Source organism: Aspergillus wentii (assembly GCF_001890725.1).
Source record: "Aspergillus wentii DTO 134E9 unplaced genomic scaffold ASPWEscaffold_7, whole genome shotgun sequence".
Taxonomy (NCBI): domain Eukaryota; kingdom Fungi; phylum Ascomycota; class Eurotiomycetes; order Eurotiales; family Aspergillaceae; genus Aspergillus; species Aspergillus wentii.
Genome location: NW_024467838.1, coordinates 2,275,344 through 2,290,942, shown reverse-complemented (window position 1 = coordinate 2,290,942; position 15,599 = coordinate 2,275,344). Strand labels below are relative to the sequence as shown.

Here is a 15,599-nt window from a genome sequence, read left to right as displayed (position 1 = left end):
CTCCAGACTGCCAGGGGATTAAATGGGATGCTACAGAACCCCTCGACAAGGCTGTGGAAGCAACGTGACAGTGCAGCAACAAAAATTCAGGTCTGGAATATTGGCCAATCAAATCGTTCATTGCTTCAGCCGTGTTGTCAATCCTGCGATCTGTTTAGTCTAACTGGGTAATTTTGTTGTTGATCATAGCAATAGACTAGGCTGTCTTATTTTTTTCTGTTTGAAAATGACAAAATAGTATAGTATACTCCATCCTGTTCATTTCAACCCATACAGCTCTGCAAAAGGATCCCACGATGCATTGGTGTGCCGTTCATACTCGAGCGTGTTCGCGATGCCCTTCGCAACCTCATCGCCGTATGTATGGCTCACCCCGGCAGCGTCACATCCATGCCCGCCGTCACCCCCGACGAAGTTCAGATATTCCCGTCCACCACCCATCTCGCATGAGGAACCCATTTCACAGCATCACTCATCGCACTAATCTCGTTCCATGCCTTTTTATTCGTCGTCGCTCGTTTCCCATCCAGAACGCCCGCCTGGGCCGCAACACCAGCTCCAGTACACACGGTAATGAGGTACTTGACCGTAGGATATGTATCTCGGACAAAGTCTATGGCTTGTTCGACCGCCGGAGTAGATTCTCGCATACCAAGTCCACCTGGAACGATAAGCACATCCAAGGCAGGAGCTGTAGAAAAGGTGTGTGTCGGCACGATGGACTGGCCGGTGGCATTTGCTGCAATCGCTCGCGTGGATCGAGTATTGACTGGGTCTAGAGATGCATTGATAAGAGAAATATCGGTGCTGTTCATCCACGAGAGGCTGTTGAAGATGTCGAGAGGGCCAAGTGCATCAAGAGGCTCGACACGGAGAAGGTCTATTGGGTCAGTATAAGGCGGGAAATAGTAGACAGAGTTAAATACCTGTTAGAATCATTGCTGTATTTAGGTTATCTGATTGAATAATTTCAAGTTGAAGATGGGAACGACGAACGGATATAATAAAGCCAAGGAGGCTTGTCAAACGGCCCGGCGCATAACCAGCCAACAGGCAGAGGACGGATGCATGAGGGAATGATGATCACGGACAGGATGATGATATTTAGTTACCGTAAGTGGTATCTTATATCAGATTATGGCTGTGATGAGGCATTATACTTAAAACTATGCAGATATTGAATCAATCCATTATCAACTGCACTCTGTTCATATCCATGAGGATCGAAACGCCAGTAGTCAAGACCATCCTGCAAGCACTAGTATATAACTATCATGACCAAGCCTCGTAAGCACAGCCATACGCCTTCTACCTAAACTGCAACTACCCGGGATATCCAGCCACCATTTGATGCGACTTGGATTCACTAGCGTATGCATTCGCTGCTAGGACTTCAAAACTGAAGAGACTGGTGGGTGGACCTATTTTAGCCAGCTGGAACAGCTTCTGCATGCAGGAAAGATGCATATACTTGTTACTCGAGTAGTCGTGTAGCGTGATTTTGATGCCTGAGAGTATGAGATACTCAAATTCGACATCCATCCCCGGCCATTAAAACAGATCAAACTTTTCTTGGAAATAGGGAAAGTGAATTCATTACTCTGGAGCTCTGGTGCTCCGCGGGCATGTACAAGATATATATGTTGAGTAGAATTCTAAGGTCAATAGGGTGCGTGCGTAGCCTTTTTGGCCTCATTATTGATTAATATATTTTTGACTATATATATATTTTTTTGGTATGGCTACGTACGGAACCAATCGATATGATAGTTCATTGAAGAGGTGAAAACTCTGCACGGCTGACATAGCCGTTGATTGGCGGACTGCAAAGCTAGGCATCCCAAGTGGTGATTGATAAGGAAGTGTGCTTACAACTGATGCATGAGTCAATAGATGAATAATCCAGCTTATCCAAATTACAAACAGACTTCATTGTCGCGGTTTATTTCCGCGTTAGCACATTATATCTTCCTGGTCGAGTCCAGGTCTTCCACACACGCCCATCATGCATCAAAACGTGGACCACCATAAATCAGCCCATTCACTTGGGCTGGCTCCTGTGCCAGCAGACACACCCCCAGTTGTGTCCGAGGCCCCCAGCGAGACGCATTGCGCAAATGACCCTCAATATGTCCATGGAACCAGTTCCTCGGAAGGAGAACCAACGGGGTTGTCCAAGAGGGGCACGGCCATCGTCATTACATGCATCACATACAGCACTGGGATTTCCACATTCCTCGCTGGCGTGGTGACGATGGCCATCCCAACCATCACCGTCGATTTGGATTTGCCTCCTAGTCTAGAACTATGGTATTTACTGATTTAATACTGCGATTGGATGAAACAAGATAATAACAAATGATCTGCACAGGCCCGTCACCGTCTTCTCGCTGACGTGTGGATGCACGCTTTTGATATGCGGCTCGATCTCGGATGTCGTGGGAAGCCGTCTGACCTTCCTTGTTGGCTGCTTCCTTCAATGCGTATTTACACTCGCATGTGGTCTATCCCAGACTGGGGCCCAGATGATCGTATTCCGTGCGTTTTCTGGAGTCGCTTCCTCGTTTTGTCTACCGTCAGCCGTCAGCTTAATCAACCAAGTCTTTCCCCCAGGCAAGCCGCGTAATATCGCTTTTGCTTCCATGGGCGGCGCACAGCCGATCGGGTTCGGTATAGGATTGGTGCTAGGTGGGATTATCACCGGGACGATTGGCTGGGACTGGGGATTCTACATTGCGGCTATATCGAACTTTGTGATGCTCATTGTAACAGCCTGGCAGCTGCCGAAACAAGCCCACCAGTCTTCGCAAGAGGTGTGGCAGCGTCTCAAGCACGATATCGACTGGATTGGGGTGATTCTCGCGAGTGCTTCCCTTGCATTGCTATCTTACATTCTTGCGTATGTTTCTATCCTTCTCGGTTTATTGACATGCATTTGCATTATACCGTCGCTAACAATAAGAACAGTGTCATCACCGGCGGTCCAGGGGACATTAAACTGCCACAGAATATCGTCCTTCTAGTCCTCTCATTCGTCTTGATGGTAACTTTCGTGTTCTGGGTTGGCCGTCAGGAACGACTGAATCGACCGGCCTTGATCCCAAACTCACTGTGGAGGCATAAAGTTTTCTCGTGCATATGCATCAATGTGTTCTGCATCTGGGCTGGCTTCAACGCCTTCGAACAGTACCAGAATTTCTTCTTTCAGGAAGTGCAGGGCATCAGCCCCCTGGGCGCTGCTGTTCGTTTTCTCCCAGCGCCCATTGCAGGCGCGCTGACCAACGTCGTGGTGGGCCTGATTGTGCACCGCGTGAGAGCTGATTGGATTGTCATCATGACCACGATCCCATGTACGATTGCATCGATACTCATGGCAGTGGCTAAGCCGGAGTGGTCCTACTGGGCGTGTGCATTCATCGCCAACTTCCTGAACCCGATTGGGGCTGATGGCGTCTTCACCGTGTCCAATCTGCTGATTACCTCCATGTTCCCGACCAAGACACAAGGCGTGGCCGGTGGTGTATTCAACACGATATCGCAGACAGGGAAGAGTGTCGGTGTGGCGCTGACTGTTCTGGTGGCAAATGAAGTAACGCGCAACTCGAAATATGCAGACAAGAAGGACCCCCAAGCCTTACTGGTTGGATATCACGCTGCGTTCTGGTTCTGTGTTGCTTTGACGGGTTTTAGTCTGGGGATAAGTATCTGGGGCCTGAGGAAGATTGGCAAGGTCGGTCAAAAGTTGGATTAGATGATAACTCAATTATTGCTAGACTAGCTAGAACTTGCATGTAGAATAGAGCCTTTCTATCTTGATTATCTGTAACTGTATCGTAACTTTCAACTTGGTTTTTGAGAATAACCTGGATTGGCTCGGTCCTTGTAGTGTAATAGTACAAGGATTACACATTCCTATAGGAAGCCAGCCAATTACACCAGAAGGCTAGGATGCTCTCAGATACGGGTTAAGCATTACGGATGGATGCATTGGCTGGGAAGAGACTGAAGCTAGTTGGATATCCTGGGCTGATGCTGTCAAAGCGCGCAGAATGAGGTTTGCTGCGAATGGCATTAAGGACATTGTTAAGTCTTCTCATATTCATCAATCTATCTATATTGTTACATGTTGGTCCATGACTCTGCCCTTGATAAAGGCTTATAAATCCGTTGTTGTTTGGCAACATTCTCCACCGATGACTCCCCCAATGGCCTCTTTCGACTGTCAAGCCTCGTATCAACTGTGGTAGCCTGGTCCCCCATCTCCGGTTCTGATCGAACACGAGAAAGAAGGAGTTTAGCAAAGGCAGCCGCAGTGGCGGCAGCGTAGTTTTGCCATTTCTTGTTCTTATGCGAGTCACAGTAGTCACAGATGCCGCGGATAATCAACGATGGAAAGATATTCATCAGCCCAGCAGCTTCCATTTCGAAACATAAGACCTCGTAGTCTCTGCCCCATTTGTCGCGTGTAATTGCGTCCTTCATCACTTGATTACCCGATGCTATTGTGCCGTAGTGGATGACGGGCTGGTCAGACGATCTCTGGTGTCTATATACCATCCTTGAGACATCGCAGTCACTGCACGTTCCCTTCGCTGCAGGGTGAGAGTAGTCTGCTGCGTATAGTATGTCTGTATGAGGTCCGGGATGGCCGTATGTCTCGTCATATTCTCCAATCTCTTGAAGGTATTCCTTCAATGCAGTCTTGGAAAGCCTCGGGTCCGACTGCATCTCACTCAATGTCGATCTCAAATGTCGTGGAGGAGGATGGAGATATCCATTCATCTCTACCATCCCCCCTTCCAGTGTCTTCTGCATATCATATGGCAAAACACCAACACCACTTCCAATCGGTTTACTCACAACGACATCTCCCAATCGAATGTCATTCTTTGCAGATGGAACTCCGCCGCCAATTCCCACCATCAGGCAGAACTTGATATCGGGAAAACTGCGCTTCATGTTTGAAGCAACGTAGGCAGCAGGGCTGGTACCATATTCACCATCTGGGAGACAGGTAGCAACAATATTGTGTCCGCTCATGGCTCCAAAGACGTATGAATTCGGATCCACCTTTGGCACACAATCATCCATGTGCTCGCTGTCAAGCAGCATTCGGACTGCCTTGAGCTCTCTATGGAGTGCACAAAGAATACCAACATCATATATCTTTCCAGATGTACTTGGTTTGTACTGGTATGAATCATTCCGTGAGAATGAGATAGATCGGAGAGGTTTTCCTGGTGACTTGAAATATCTCTCACTGGCAGATGGGTTGAAACTTGATTCTGTCGAGCTTTCTCCGTCTTTCGATGTCGGTGATCCCAAACTTTTCCCAATACCACTGTCGTGAGATACGGAGATGCTACTTGCTTTGGACACCGGTGCAGAGCGAACTTCAATGGGGTCCATTGACGGGTCTCCTAGTTCATCCCAGTACCATGTATGGACTGAGCTATACCCGAATACAAACGCGCCGTTAGTATCCTCATTGTATGTGAAGCTTTTGTCGGCCAGCTGGTCCTGCATACTCGATGGCAAAAGCACTTGAACGATGTCGGAGTGTGCTTTCCCCTTACTGCACCTGCAGTGCTCGGATGACTGTTCTGGAATGTGCCAGATGATGTTGTCAGTCAATTTCACTGGCGTAGAGTAGGGGTCGCCATGACCAGCTTGGATGATTTCTTGGATATCCGCATGAGAAACAGCGAGATACGACTGCCCAGTTGGTAATCTGGACCACTGAGAGCAGTTATTGACTGGCCGGATAATATCGCCAAAACCCCGACCAAATAAAGTAACGGCGCGTATAGACCTGACAAAATCCACCCAGGACCTTCCGGTAGAATCCAAATTGGCCATGCGAGGCCAGACCGGGTCACGCTCGGTTGCGAGATCGTGAAAGTCCCAGCCCTCGAGCTGCGATCTGGAAACGTCGCGAATGGAGATGTGGTCCATGGCATCAAGTTGATGGTCGATCATCTTTTCCATCAAATCATAGAACTTTGTTACTTGGTCCTGGAATCGTATAAAGCCATCTCCTTCTGGGTACATCTCCAGCTTAAGATTGCTGTCATTCAGTAGAATCTTCGTTGAGGATCTTGGTTGGTATAGATTCGCCCCTTTCAGTTTTGCTGGAACGAATTGAGACACACAGGCAAATTCGTTCATCCTATCTAGTTCAAGTGATGTACGGACGAGGTGCAATAGTGCACTCGTTCCATTGACTAACCAGCCACGTTTATCTCCCTCATCCCAGAGTAGGACAAACTTTTTTGAGATCCACTTGAGCTTACTCACGTAGCCATTGCGTGAGAGATGGACTGGAATGTCTTTGCGACCGATGCTGAAGGTGATATCGTCCGTGATGATCCGCCCCATTGAGAGGGAGGTGTTTGAAAAGGGAGAGTCTCCGGAAGCTTTGGGTAGTCTTGAGTTCTTGATGTCATACGATGCACCGTGTGCGCCTGTTAAGTTAGCAAAATATTTCCAGACTGGGAGGCTGGTCGTACCTGCGTAAAACCTCATTTCTGAACACCATCCAAGGATATGTCGGACGTTCTGCAGCCCTGAGAGGGGCATATTAACTTTGGCAAACTTCATTCCGTCTAGATATGATATTCGATTACCGTTGTCGTTGAAGAGTAGATGCCACATGACTGTGTTCTCGCTGTATTCCGTCGGGACTAGTAGTGTCGAAAACCCCTTGATAAACGGACGCCCATGAAATGGATTGACACAAGACGTTTCAGCAAGCTCAGCCATCATCTGTAGCGATATGTCGATTCCAGGTCTGTTATGTGCTCTTCGTGGAATTGGATAGCCTTCAGCAACCACTGGATTCCGGAACAGGTAGTGCCAGCATTGGCCATTGGCAGACACTGTGGTACTGTCCCGGCTTGTTTCAAAGCGGATTATGCACCAGTGCTCTGGTCTATGTGGAAGATGAATCCCATCGTCCACGAATGGCCTGGTAAAGGCTACTCCACGTTCATATGGAGAAGACCTTAGAGCAGACCCAAGCCATGCCAGAACCTCTCCGACTTCAGCAATCAAGCTGGCAATTCCAATTACAACGACCACAAGGGGGCATCTGGGCCCGTGCTCGGCTCCATCCATCCAAGCGCTGACCCGAGTTTTGTCGGTTAAGGTCACTGTTCCTGTTAGCATGAAATACTACTGCGGATATTCGGTCGAATACCTGACGATATGCCTCTCTGATTGTTCTTCAACGCATTCTGAATCAACTCCAGAATACCATCCCCAATCGATGGCCAGGTCTGCGTCAGATAATCGGCGCATGTAGTTGCCTGTGCGATTGAACTCGATCCCGTCAATGCGATGACCTTCCCAATCGCAATATCTGGAGGGTCAGAGTATTCCTGTTCTCGGAGAAAAAGCAACGGACTCCAGTCCACTTTGATCGTCATTTGAAATGTCTCAGTTTGTTGTCTTCTGCTGACCTTTGGGCAAATAGGCAACATCCTAAGAATAGCATTGTGTATATTCTCCATTGCGTTCGGCTCGGCAGGAACCAGGAGACACTCTCGACGTAGATCCGATACCATTTTGGTATAGGCTGGGGAAGATTGGATCAGATCCTTGTATGCCTGAATTCCAGGAAGATTCGGTTCGATTTCAGGTGCATCGTCAGTAGTCATGTTGTCTATCTCCTCATCAAAACCATTGTCTGCTTCTGAAAGGGCTGGCGGCGATCCTTGATCCAACATATCAATGCCATCAATGTTCCTTTCCCACAATTCCATCTTATCTGCCAGCGACATTTCATCAGGGCTATTTCTTCCTTGGCTTCTAGGATTCTCATCCGAAATTAGGTGTCTGCAACTTGTAGCGATATCCCTAAAGCTCGTGAGTATGATGCAGTGTGCCGAGTTGAATCTACACTTACATTCTATACTTGTGGATAAAAACCATCACATCCCGATGTATCTGGTTTGACGATTGATTGCCGACACTCAAAGCAAAGACTTTGAGCAGCTCGGGGAGAAGCTCATATATTCGCTCTAGCATATCGTTGCTGGGCTGGCAAAGGCTGATGGCCTCGCAAAGATTCTCTGCCAATACAGAAACATAGCCTTTTTTTGTAGTGTCGGCCACGGTACTCGCCGAGTATACAGTTCGGCTGTCGTCCAGGCACACGGTGCTTTTTCTTCTTGCATTCCCAGGCAAGGAATCATGAATCGACATTTCTGCAGCCGACTCCTCGATCCCATCAAGACGATTGTAGGTTATTGGTATTTCAGCTGTCGACCTCCCACATCCATACGAGCCATAGCCGGAATCAGTTAATGCCTCGACTCGAGACGAAGGTGAGTCGTTTGTAAGTATCTGTGGACCCCCAATATCCCCAGAGGCCTTTTTGGTCCCTTTCATGGTATCAGATTGGGCATCGTATTGTGCTTCCAGGCAGCTGTCGTCTCTTTCAACGACTTCGAATGGACCATTTCCCTCATAGCTATCTTGAGAAAGGGCTTGACTGCCAGGGACATTCTCCCCGACACCACGGATCATATTTGTCCTATCATCGCCTTCTAAAACTTGACAGTGATTACACATACATCTAAGATATTCGTCCCACGACTTGACCGGTTCTGCGCAAAGTGTACACTCTCGCGGCGCTGGTAATAGCCTTTTGAGGCCATTCAGGATGGCGGGTGTCAGGGTATCAAAATATTTGTGCCTGGACCGAAGGTGCTCATGGATTCTATCCCTTCTGTTTGTAACCCAGGGGCATTCTGGGATAAGGCAGTGATACCTCAATCGAGGCGCATGTCTGTGATACACATGCCATGTAAAGGAGGCACGGCTTGAATACGTTCTTTTGTTGCCAGGAAAACAAGCAACACAGCGATATTTGACTGTAGGAGGAGCATTTTTGGATTCTTTGGGTAGCAGCGCTGCAGAACGTGTCTCTGCCCTGGCAGTGCTTCTCAAGGCCTCGAACGGATGCTCTGATGGATCAATACTGTCCACCGACCCAACAATCTCATGGGCTGGATGTATGTCGTACTTTTCATTTTTCTGCCTTGTGTGGGTCTCCTCCCAACTATCTTTCACTTTGACGGGGACGTCGACACGGGCGCCAGGGGACGAAAACGCCGAAACAAATGACCCATCATTGTCACTCTCTCCGCTGTGTCTGAAATGGGGTTTTGTAAACTCTAGATCTGGCAAGTCATCCCTGGAGGCATGGGAATCCCGGCTATGGGTCTTGATGTGGTCTTCAAAATCATACGAGTTTGTAAACGGAGACCTGCAATGCAGGCACTGGTACCTGAACGAGTGGTTGCTGACGTGGCTATCCAACTCCTGCTGCTCCCCAAACTCAAGGTCGCAGTGCTCGCATCGATATCTGGGGAGCTGGTTGATCTTTCCGATCTCTCGGTTGAGAAAGGAAAGGTCTTTGGCCAGATGGTGCGCCGATTTGTCTTCCCTCTGGGACTGTAAAATGGCCGGGTTGAGAGGCTGGAGCTCCAAGCGTCCAGTAGGAAACTTGTTTCCGTCTAACTTGATCCAGGCCACATTCGCGGCATCTTCTTTGGCTTGCTCGATAGAATCCAAATTGTACCATCTTTGTACGGGGATCTTTTCATCGTGAACGTGGACGACACAAGTCCAGCACACTTTTCCATCTGTGCGTAAAAATTGTCCGAATCAGCGTGGGTATAAACCTCGTTGGATGGCAATACTCATTGTAGAGATAGATTGCCTCACCAACCAAATCAACGTCGAACTCCAAATATTTTTTTTTCTTACAGTTGTTCTCATATTTGAATTTATATTCCGGGGGCTGTATGTTGTTTTGCCGGCAATATGCTGAAGCCGATCATTTAGCAGCGTTTCTATCTACCTGAGACGGATGGATTCAACCTTCCAAATTTGCCTGCCACGTAAACCTGGCTTGGGATGGTGGATTTAAACGAGACTCATCGCCTTTCTCCCTCGGCGGCTTTGATGGAAATGGTGCATCGACCTTGAGCGGAGGCAATATCGGCCTATCACTAAAGGTTGACATTATCCCTCCAATACGACCGAAAGGCCTTTGTTGGTCGAGTATGGAGAAAGAGAATGAAAGAAATGGGGATGGACAAAGAACAAACGGATTGTCAGACAAGGCTGAGTCAATGGCTGTGTTATCAGCTGATAGCAGAAAAACCAAATCTCACTAATTAGGCATAAATGACTGCTATTTACGGGTTTTTCCAGTCGTCTTGGAACTGATATGGCCAATCCCTGTAGCGCTGTAAGCGCCAGCCTGCAGGTCTAGTCGCACAGAGGACAAGATAGCAAGAAAAGGCAGGGTTGAAACTATTTCGTTATTCGCTCAGTCTGGTCGTCTCCTGTTTTGTCAGTGTGGTTGATTTTCATATCAGATATATATATTTCCGTGTTGAATTATACGATAACCACACCACTCTCCTAAACAACGTCGATCATTTATAAGGTTAATCTGACACTTCTTTACTTGATTATCATGAAAATCCAAAATACCGTCAGGATGATATTATTTCCATGCCAATCACAGCTGTAGAGTCACTCGAGTCGAGTTCAGCTGTCTTCAGCTACAGATCATGGCCCGAGGTGGAGTAGATCCCCACTGTTGGGCCGACTTTGGCTATTTCCGCTCCACAGTTCAGCCGAGAGAGCTGAATCTGATTTTTGGCTGACTTGGTCGATCTTCATCTGGCACTTCCACTTCCAGCCTCAGCTGAACACACTGGATCCCCACATCTGCCGCTATTCGCCAATAGACACTGGTGATGATCGAACCAGTGGACTGGAATCGAGTTTTACAGCGACACATCAGATTGCCTTTGCAGCTGCCCCTCTGGATCATATTGCATCTCCAAAGCATCAAATCGCCTGTACTTTCTCGATAATCTGGGGACAGCCAAACACACAATGCAAGTGCGGCTGAGATGGTCCGGTTCCCGTCCACCTGGCCATTGTATGCCATTCCATGCAGCTCGTGTCCATTGATCGGCCGATAACTATCTGTGCTAAATCGTATAACCTGTTCTTTGAGCGACTAGCTAGTCTCCATCTCTAGCTATATAGGCCGCGTACCCGCGCAGATTTTTTCCCTTGCTCGATCTTCTCTTCCATCATCTATCTCGCAATGTTTGAATCCGCTGTTTCCCTCTTCTCTGGCACCAACGCCACCAACACCGCATTGAAAGCGCTGCAGGACCTTCAACAACACAAACCCCAGACTCGCTTCATCCGCTTCCAATGGCAGGACTCATCTGGCGTTCTCAGAGGCCGTATCTGCCCCATTCAGTATGCGCTGCAGCTGGCAACCACTGAGAAAAACATCCGCCTAGCCCCCTCTGCTCTTCACTGCATCGTCGATAATGATTTCGCCCCATGGCGCGATCCCCGTGCTATCCTTTTGCTGGTGGCAGATTGGTCGTCGTTGAAAATCATCAATGAGAACGCGCCCGGTCCTTCGTATGCGACGGTGATGTGTGGTGTTTTGGCCAGTTCGCCTGACGATCCGATTCCAAGCTACAACATGTGTCCGCGAGGGGCACTAGAAACTGTCACCCGAAAGGCGTCTGAAAAACATGGTGTGGATTTCTTGGTTGGATTCGAAGTGGAATTCGAGATCGTCAAGATCGACGAGAGTGGAAATGTCGTCCCCGCCAGTGCTGGATTTGGCCGGTATGCTATTGATGGACTGAATGATCCTGTCTTCAAGCACATCGAAGAAGCTGCACAGGAGCTGTTAGACGCTGGCGTGGTGATCCAGGAGATTCACACCGAGGAAACCGTTGGACAGTACGAAATCACCCTCGGACCCCTCCCACCACTGCAGGCAGTCGACCAGCTCGTCTTCGTCCACGATACCCTCAAGCGGGTCTTTGCCCGACAAGGACTAATCGCCAACATGTCGCCGGTGACATTCGCCAAAGAAGGACAAGGAACAGGCCAACACACACACGTCTCCATCAACCCACCCATCAAGGAAGAGCAATTTCTTGCCGGTATTCTCAAGCGACTCCCTGGATTGTGCGCATTTACTCTCCCCTACCAAGTCTCTTATCCTCGCTTGAAACCATGCTGTGGAGGCGACGCCGTGGCATGGGGCACTCACCAACGCAGAGCCCCCATCCGACGAATGAACCCCGGGCACTGGGAGATCAGATGCGTTGATGCATCGGCAAACATGTACATCGCGCTGGCTGCCATCTGCGGCGCAGGTCTGCTGGGCTATGAGAATGATGAGCCGCTGATCTGGCCGGATACGGCTCTCGATGAGCACGCTGCTGCCTTGGACACCGCAGAAAAGCTTCCACGAACAATCGACGAGTCACTTGATGCATTAGAGGGGAGAGTCGAGGATCTCCAGGGCATGATGGAAAGTAAGATTGTCAGACATTATCTCGAGCTTAAGCGGTATGAGGCAGAGCGAGTACGCGCTATGGATCCGAAAGATGCCAATGCGGCTTTTGTGAGGCTTTTCTAGTTTCTCTGTTATTATTTTCTTGTGTATAGTTTTACAGCGCATAGCGATTCGTTGATTTACCTTGATAAAAGCAAATGTTGTCATTATTACTTCCTCGGACATCAGCTCTGAGTCCATATTCAAACAATCCATCAACACCAAATTTACTCAATGATGCAATTATTTCTTATAAGTTTAGTATAAACAAGTATCAAGCAATGCGAGCTATTGGTGTTTAGAAACATGGACCCATATCGAATCTGGTATCCCGCCAGGTATCGAAACCACGGAGTCCCCAGGGAAGAGAACTTCTCATCAAGTACGCTCCTTTTATATCCATATCGGTTGATACTGACAATATAGGGTCGAAGCTTGTTCAGTCATCTGATCGACACCAAGATCATAAGTGGAACATACGATGATGCTCCAGGTATTCTTCCCTATTACTTATGCTGAAGATAGACAGACTATTATGAATTCGCCCTTCATTCCATATTACCGGCTGTGGTGAAGCAGGCACAGTGTTAGATGTTGGGCCAGAATGCACCATTTTCAAGCCTGGCGATAAAGTTTTTTATGTCAGACCCACGACTTGATAAGGGAGTCATGCTGAGTTTCAACTTGTACCTGACTTATCAGTATGGGTTTTGTGGAAGCTGCCGCAATGCCATTAACGTATGGCACGTATGAAGCATTGAATCGAGCCGTCTATTTAAAACATGTTCTCCGTAGCAGGGATACAATGAATTGCAATTTACTACGAATCGCCACCCGAATACTCTACAAATCAACAAAAAAAGTTTAAATCCTCGTTCTCATAGCTGATAGCCATCTATCAACTTTTAACGACTACAGATAAGTGTTGAGCATAAGCACAAGGGATACCTGTCCCTTTTGCGGAAAAGAAATCTGCCCAAGGCCAATTTCGCATGCGATATCTTAGTAACCATCATCATAAGGATAATAGTCCTTGTGATACTTCCCAGGCAATTTGTTCTTGGAATCGTCCTGGCTATACCTCCGTCCTATTGAATCCTCGAAAGGTGCCTTCGGGGCTGGGTTAACCTGATTGATGACTCTGGCAGAGAACGATGGAGCTTCACACAGAAGAGTATGAAAAGATCCATGCGGACGCAGTTCTTGGATGCACCACGCGGCATATTTGGCCAACCATTCGACCAAGCCATCGTCGGAAGGAACCCCAGAGGACACAGTCTGTAGCACACCAATAACTGCAGCTTGGACTTTTGCACCTCCAGGCCTTCCCTATGAGAGCTTTGATGTTGGAGAACCATCAACTTCCCAGCGGAACACTGGAGAAATGGACGATTTCTTTAATTCAGAATCTCACTACCCATCAAGCTGACGTCATGACTTAAAAAGAGCAGGCACACCAACGCTCCAACCAGGATCCAGGGATTCGACAGTAGCTTGCCACTTTGGAGGAACAGTTTGAAATTAATCAGACAGGAAACAAGGTTTAACTTCCTTCTCAAGGCTGAATCCAGACCTTCGGAAATACATGCAGGAACACTTGGGAAAACTTTCAGAAACCAGAGAGGATATGGTTTCACAAGCGGTCAAATATTGGTACTTGGCGAACAAAGAACGTCGAGCGTCTGCCTGGATATCCAGAAATGGTGTGACAACGGTTAAAGACAACGCCAAGCGATAGTGACTACAAGGGGATGATATTTGTCAGTACTGCTGCCTATCGAAAAAAAAAAAAAAAGCATGAGGAGCAATATCTAGAGACATACAGGCTTCCATTAGAAAGTAACTGACAGTTGATGGAAATATACAGGTCATAAATTGAAAGATGAGGCAGATAATGAGGCCTCAAGCATAAGAGTTGATTGTAATAAACCAGACAGAAACCGATAATCATGAACCCGTTATCGTCACTTCAATATCAACATATATACATCAGAGCAGTAAGACAGGTAATCGTCAATAGTCATCCTCGAATATGGAATTGGGACTCAGACGTGAAGTGGTGCCTCGCCGTTCTGGGGTCCAGGGAGCTTTGGGGGCAGGATTGACGGCGTTCATGACTTTCAGGCAGAACGAAGGCGAGGCATTGCACAGGTTATCAAAGTATTCATTGCCACGGAGATGGTCAATACACCATGCAGTGTATTTTGCCAGCCAATTCACCAGTGTGTCATCGGAAGGAAGTCTGTTTGCGACGATTTCCAGCATGGTAATAACCACGATTTGCATCTTCAAGTCTTGTGGCTTTCCCAGCGCATGCAGGGATCCAGTGAGCTTTTCGTAGGTCAGCTTTTTCAAGTCTGACACTCCATAGACATCGCTGAAGGCATAGAGCTCGGCATAGGATAAGAGCGGGTCGATTTCATGCTCTTCCACTCCATCAGGATAATCGCCTTTGTAGGCCCATTCAATGAATCGCACCAATGTGCCCTCGGAGGTCTGCTGGCAAACATATAATTGTGGCTGACCCTCCTTGAATTGACCTTCTATTGCTTTATGAAGAAGTCTGCATTTGGCACCCAGCAGTCCCTTGTGGATTTTGAACGAGCGGCTGGACCCGGAAGTGCCCAAAGCCACCATCTCCGAGTCGAGAAAACTGGGTGGGTCAGATAGTTGACATATCATTCGGGATGGTGGTGAACATACTCGATATATCCAAACGATCCCTTTGGCGATGCCATTTTTGCTTCAGATTGTGGAATTCAGCGGTAAGCGAAGTGGGGTTTTATTTTCGTTTTTGAGGCGATTGTGGAATATCAACAACTCATCAGTCATGTGACCTGTCTGGGCTATAGCAGGGTAGCACGTTACGTATCTATAGTCTATGGCTTAGACGATGATTTCATCCAGAGTCAGCGCAGCAAGTCATATTGAAATTATTATTAAATGAGCTGTTAGATAACAACTGTAAGTTACTCAGGACCTGCAGCTTTTAATCACCACGATACCAGATGAACCTGCACGTTCGGTTACCTCGGAGAAAACAGGCTATATTACAAACCAGGTCAGTTTCAAGATAGCCTCTTTGAACTGGTCCGGACCGTGTGTGAATAGTCGATTAAATCGCGACTATCCAAGTGTTACACATCTAATTTGAGTGTCGCTCTCCGCAGTTTTACTACTAGGTCTAGGTATTTCC

The 15,599-nt window shown here is 47.8% G+C and overlaps 6 protein-coding genes across 6 annotated transcripts; 3 read left to right on the top strand and 3 right to left on the bottom strand.

Annotated features, from left to right (window-relative positions):
* Window positions 1-416: 416 nt before the first annotated feature.
* ASPWEDRAFT_175844 (uncharacterized protein) lies at window positions 417-939 on the bottom strand (the record flags this gene model as incomplete). Its single annotated transcript, XM_040831424.1, has 2 exons — window positions 417-880; window positions 927-939. 2 exons carry the CDS (start codon window positions 937-939, stop codon window positions 417-419), a joined length of 477 nt encoding a protein of 158 aa, XP_040686241.1.
* Window positions 940-1,894: 955 nt separating this feature from the next.
* On the top strand, window positions 1,895-3,815 carry ASPWEDRAFT_162187 (uncharacterized protein). The gene is made up of 3 exons (XM_040829822.1): window positions 1,895-2,310; window positions 2,372-2,899; window positions 2,968-3,815. Exons 1-3 carry the CDS (start codon window positions 2,006-2,008, stop codon window positions 3,749-3,751), a joined length of 1,617 nt encoding a protein of 538 aa, XP_040686240.1. The 5' UTR covers window positions 1,895-2,005; the 3' UTR covers window positions 3,752-3,815.
* A 304-nt stretch (window positions 3,816-4,119) lies between these two features.
* Window positions 4,120-8,205, bottom strand: ASPWEDRAFT_116759 (Pfs domain protein; the record flags this gene model as incomplete). The annotated part of the gene is made up of 4 exons (XM_040828682.1): window positions 4,120-6,464; window positions 6,510-7,151; window positions 7,199-7,857; window positions 7,907-8,205. 4 exons carry the CDS (start codon window positions 8,203-8,205, stop codon window positions 4,120-4,122), a joined length of 3,945 nt encoding a protein of 1,314 aa, XP_040686239.1.
* Window positions 8,206-8,625: 420 nt separating this feature from the next.
* On the top strand, window positions 8,626-9,749 carry ASPWEDRAFT_670084 (uncharacterized protein). Its single transcript, XM_040838876.1, has one exon. The coding sequence runs from the start codon at window positions 9,020-9,022 to the stop codon at window positions 9,614-9,616; it is 597 nt and encodes a 198-aa protein (XP_040686238.1). The 5' UTR covers window positions 8,626-9,019; the 3' UTR covers window positions 9,617-9,749.
* Window positions 9,750-11,137: 1,388 nt separating this feature from the next.
* ASPWEDRAFT_175841 (uncharacterized protein) lies at window positions 11,138-12,487 on the top strand (the record flags this gene model as incomplete). Its single annotated transcript, XM_040831423.1, has 1 exon — window positions 11,138-12,487. One exon carries the CDS (start codon window positions 11,138-11,140, stop codon window positions 12,485-12,487), a length of 1,350 nt encoding a protein of 449 aa, XP_040686237.1.
* Window positions 12,488-14,202: 1,715 nt separating this feature from the next.
* ASPWEDRAFT_186723 (BTB/POZ domain-containing protein) lies at window positions 14,203-15,168 on the bottom strand. The gene is made up of 2 exons (XM_040832147.1): window positions 15,107-15,168; window positions 14,203-15,056 (listed from the first exon to the last, which is right to left on the bottom strand). Exons 1-2 carry the CDS (start codon window positions 15,139-15,141, stop codon window positions 14,417-14,419), a joined length of 675 nt encoding a protein of 224 aa, XP_040686236.1. The 5' UTR covers window positions 15,142-15,168; the 3' UTR covers window positions 14,203-14,416.
* Window positions 15,169-15,599: the final 431 nt, after the last annotated feature.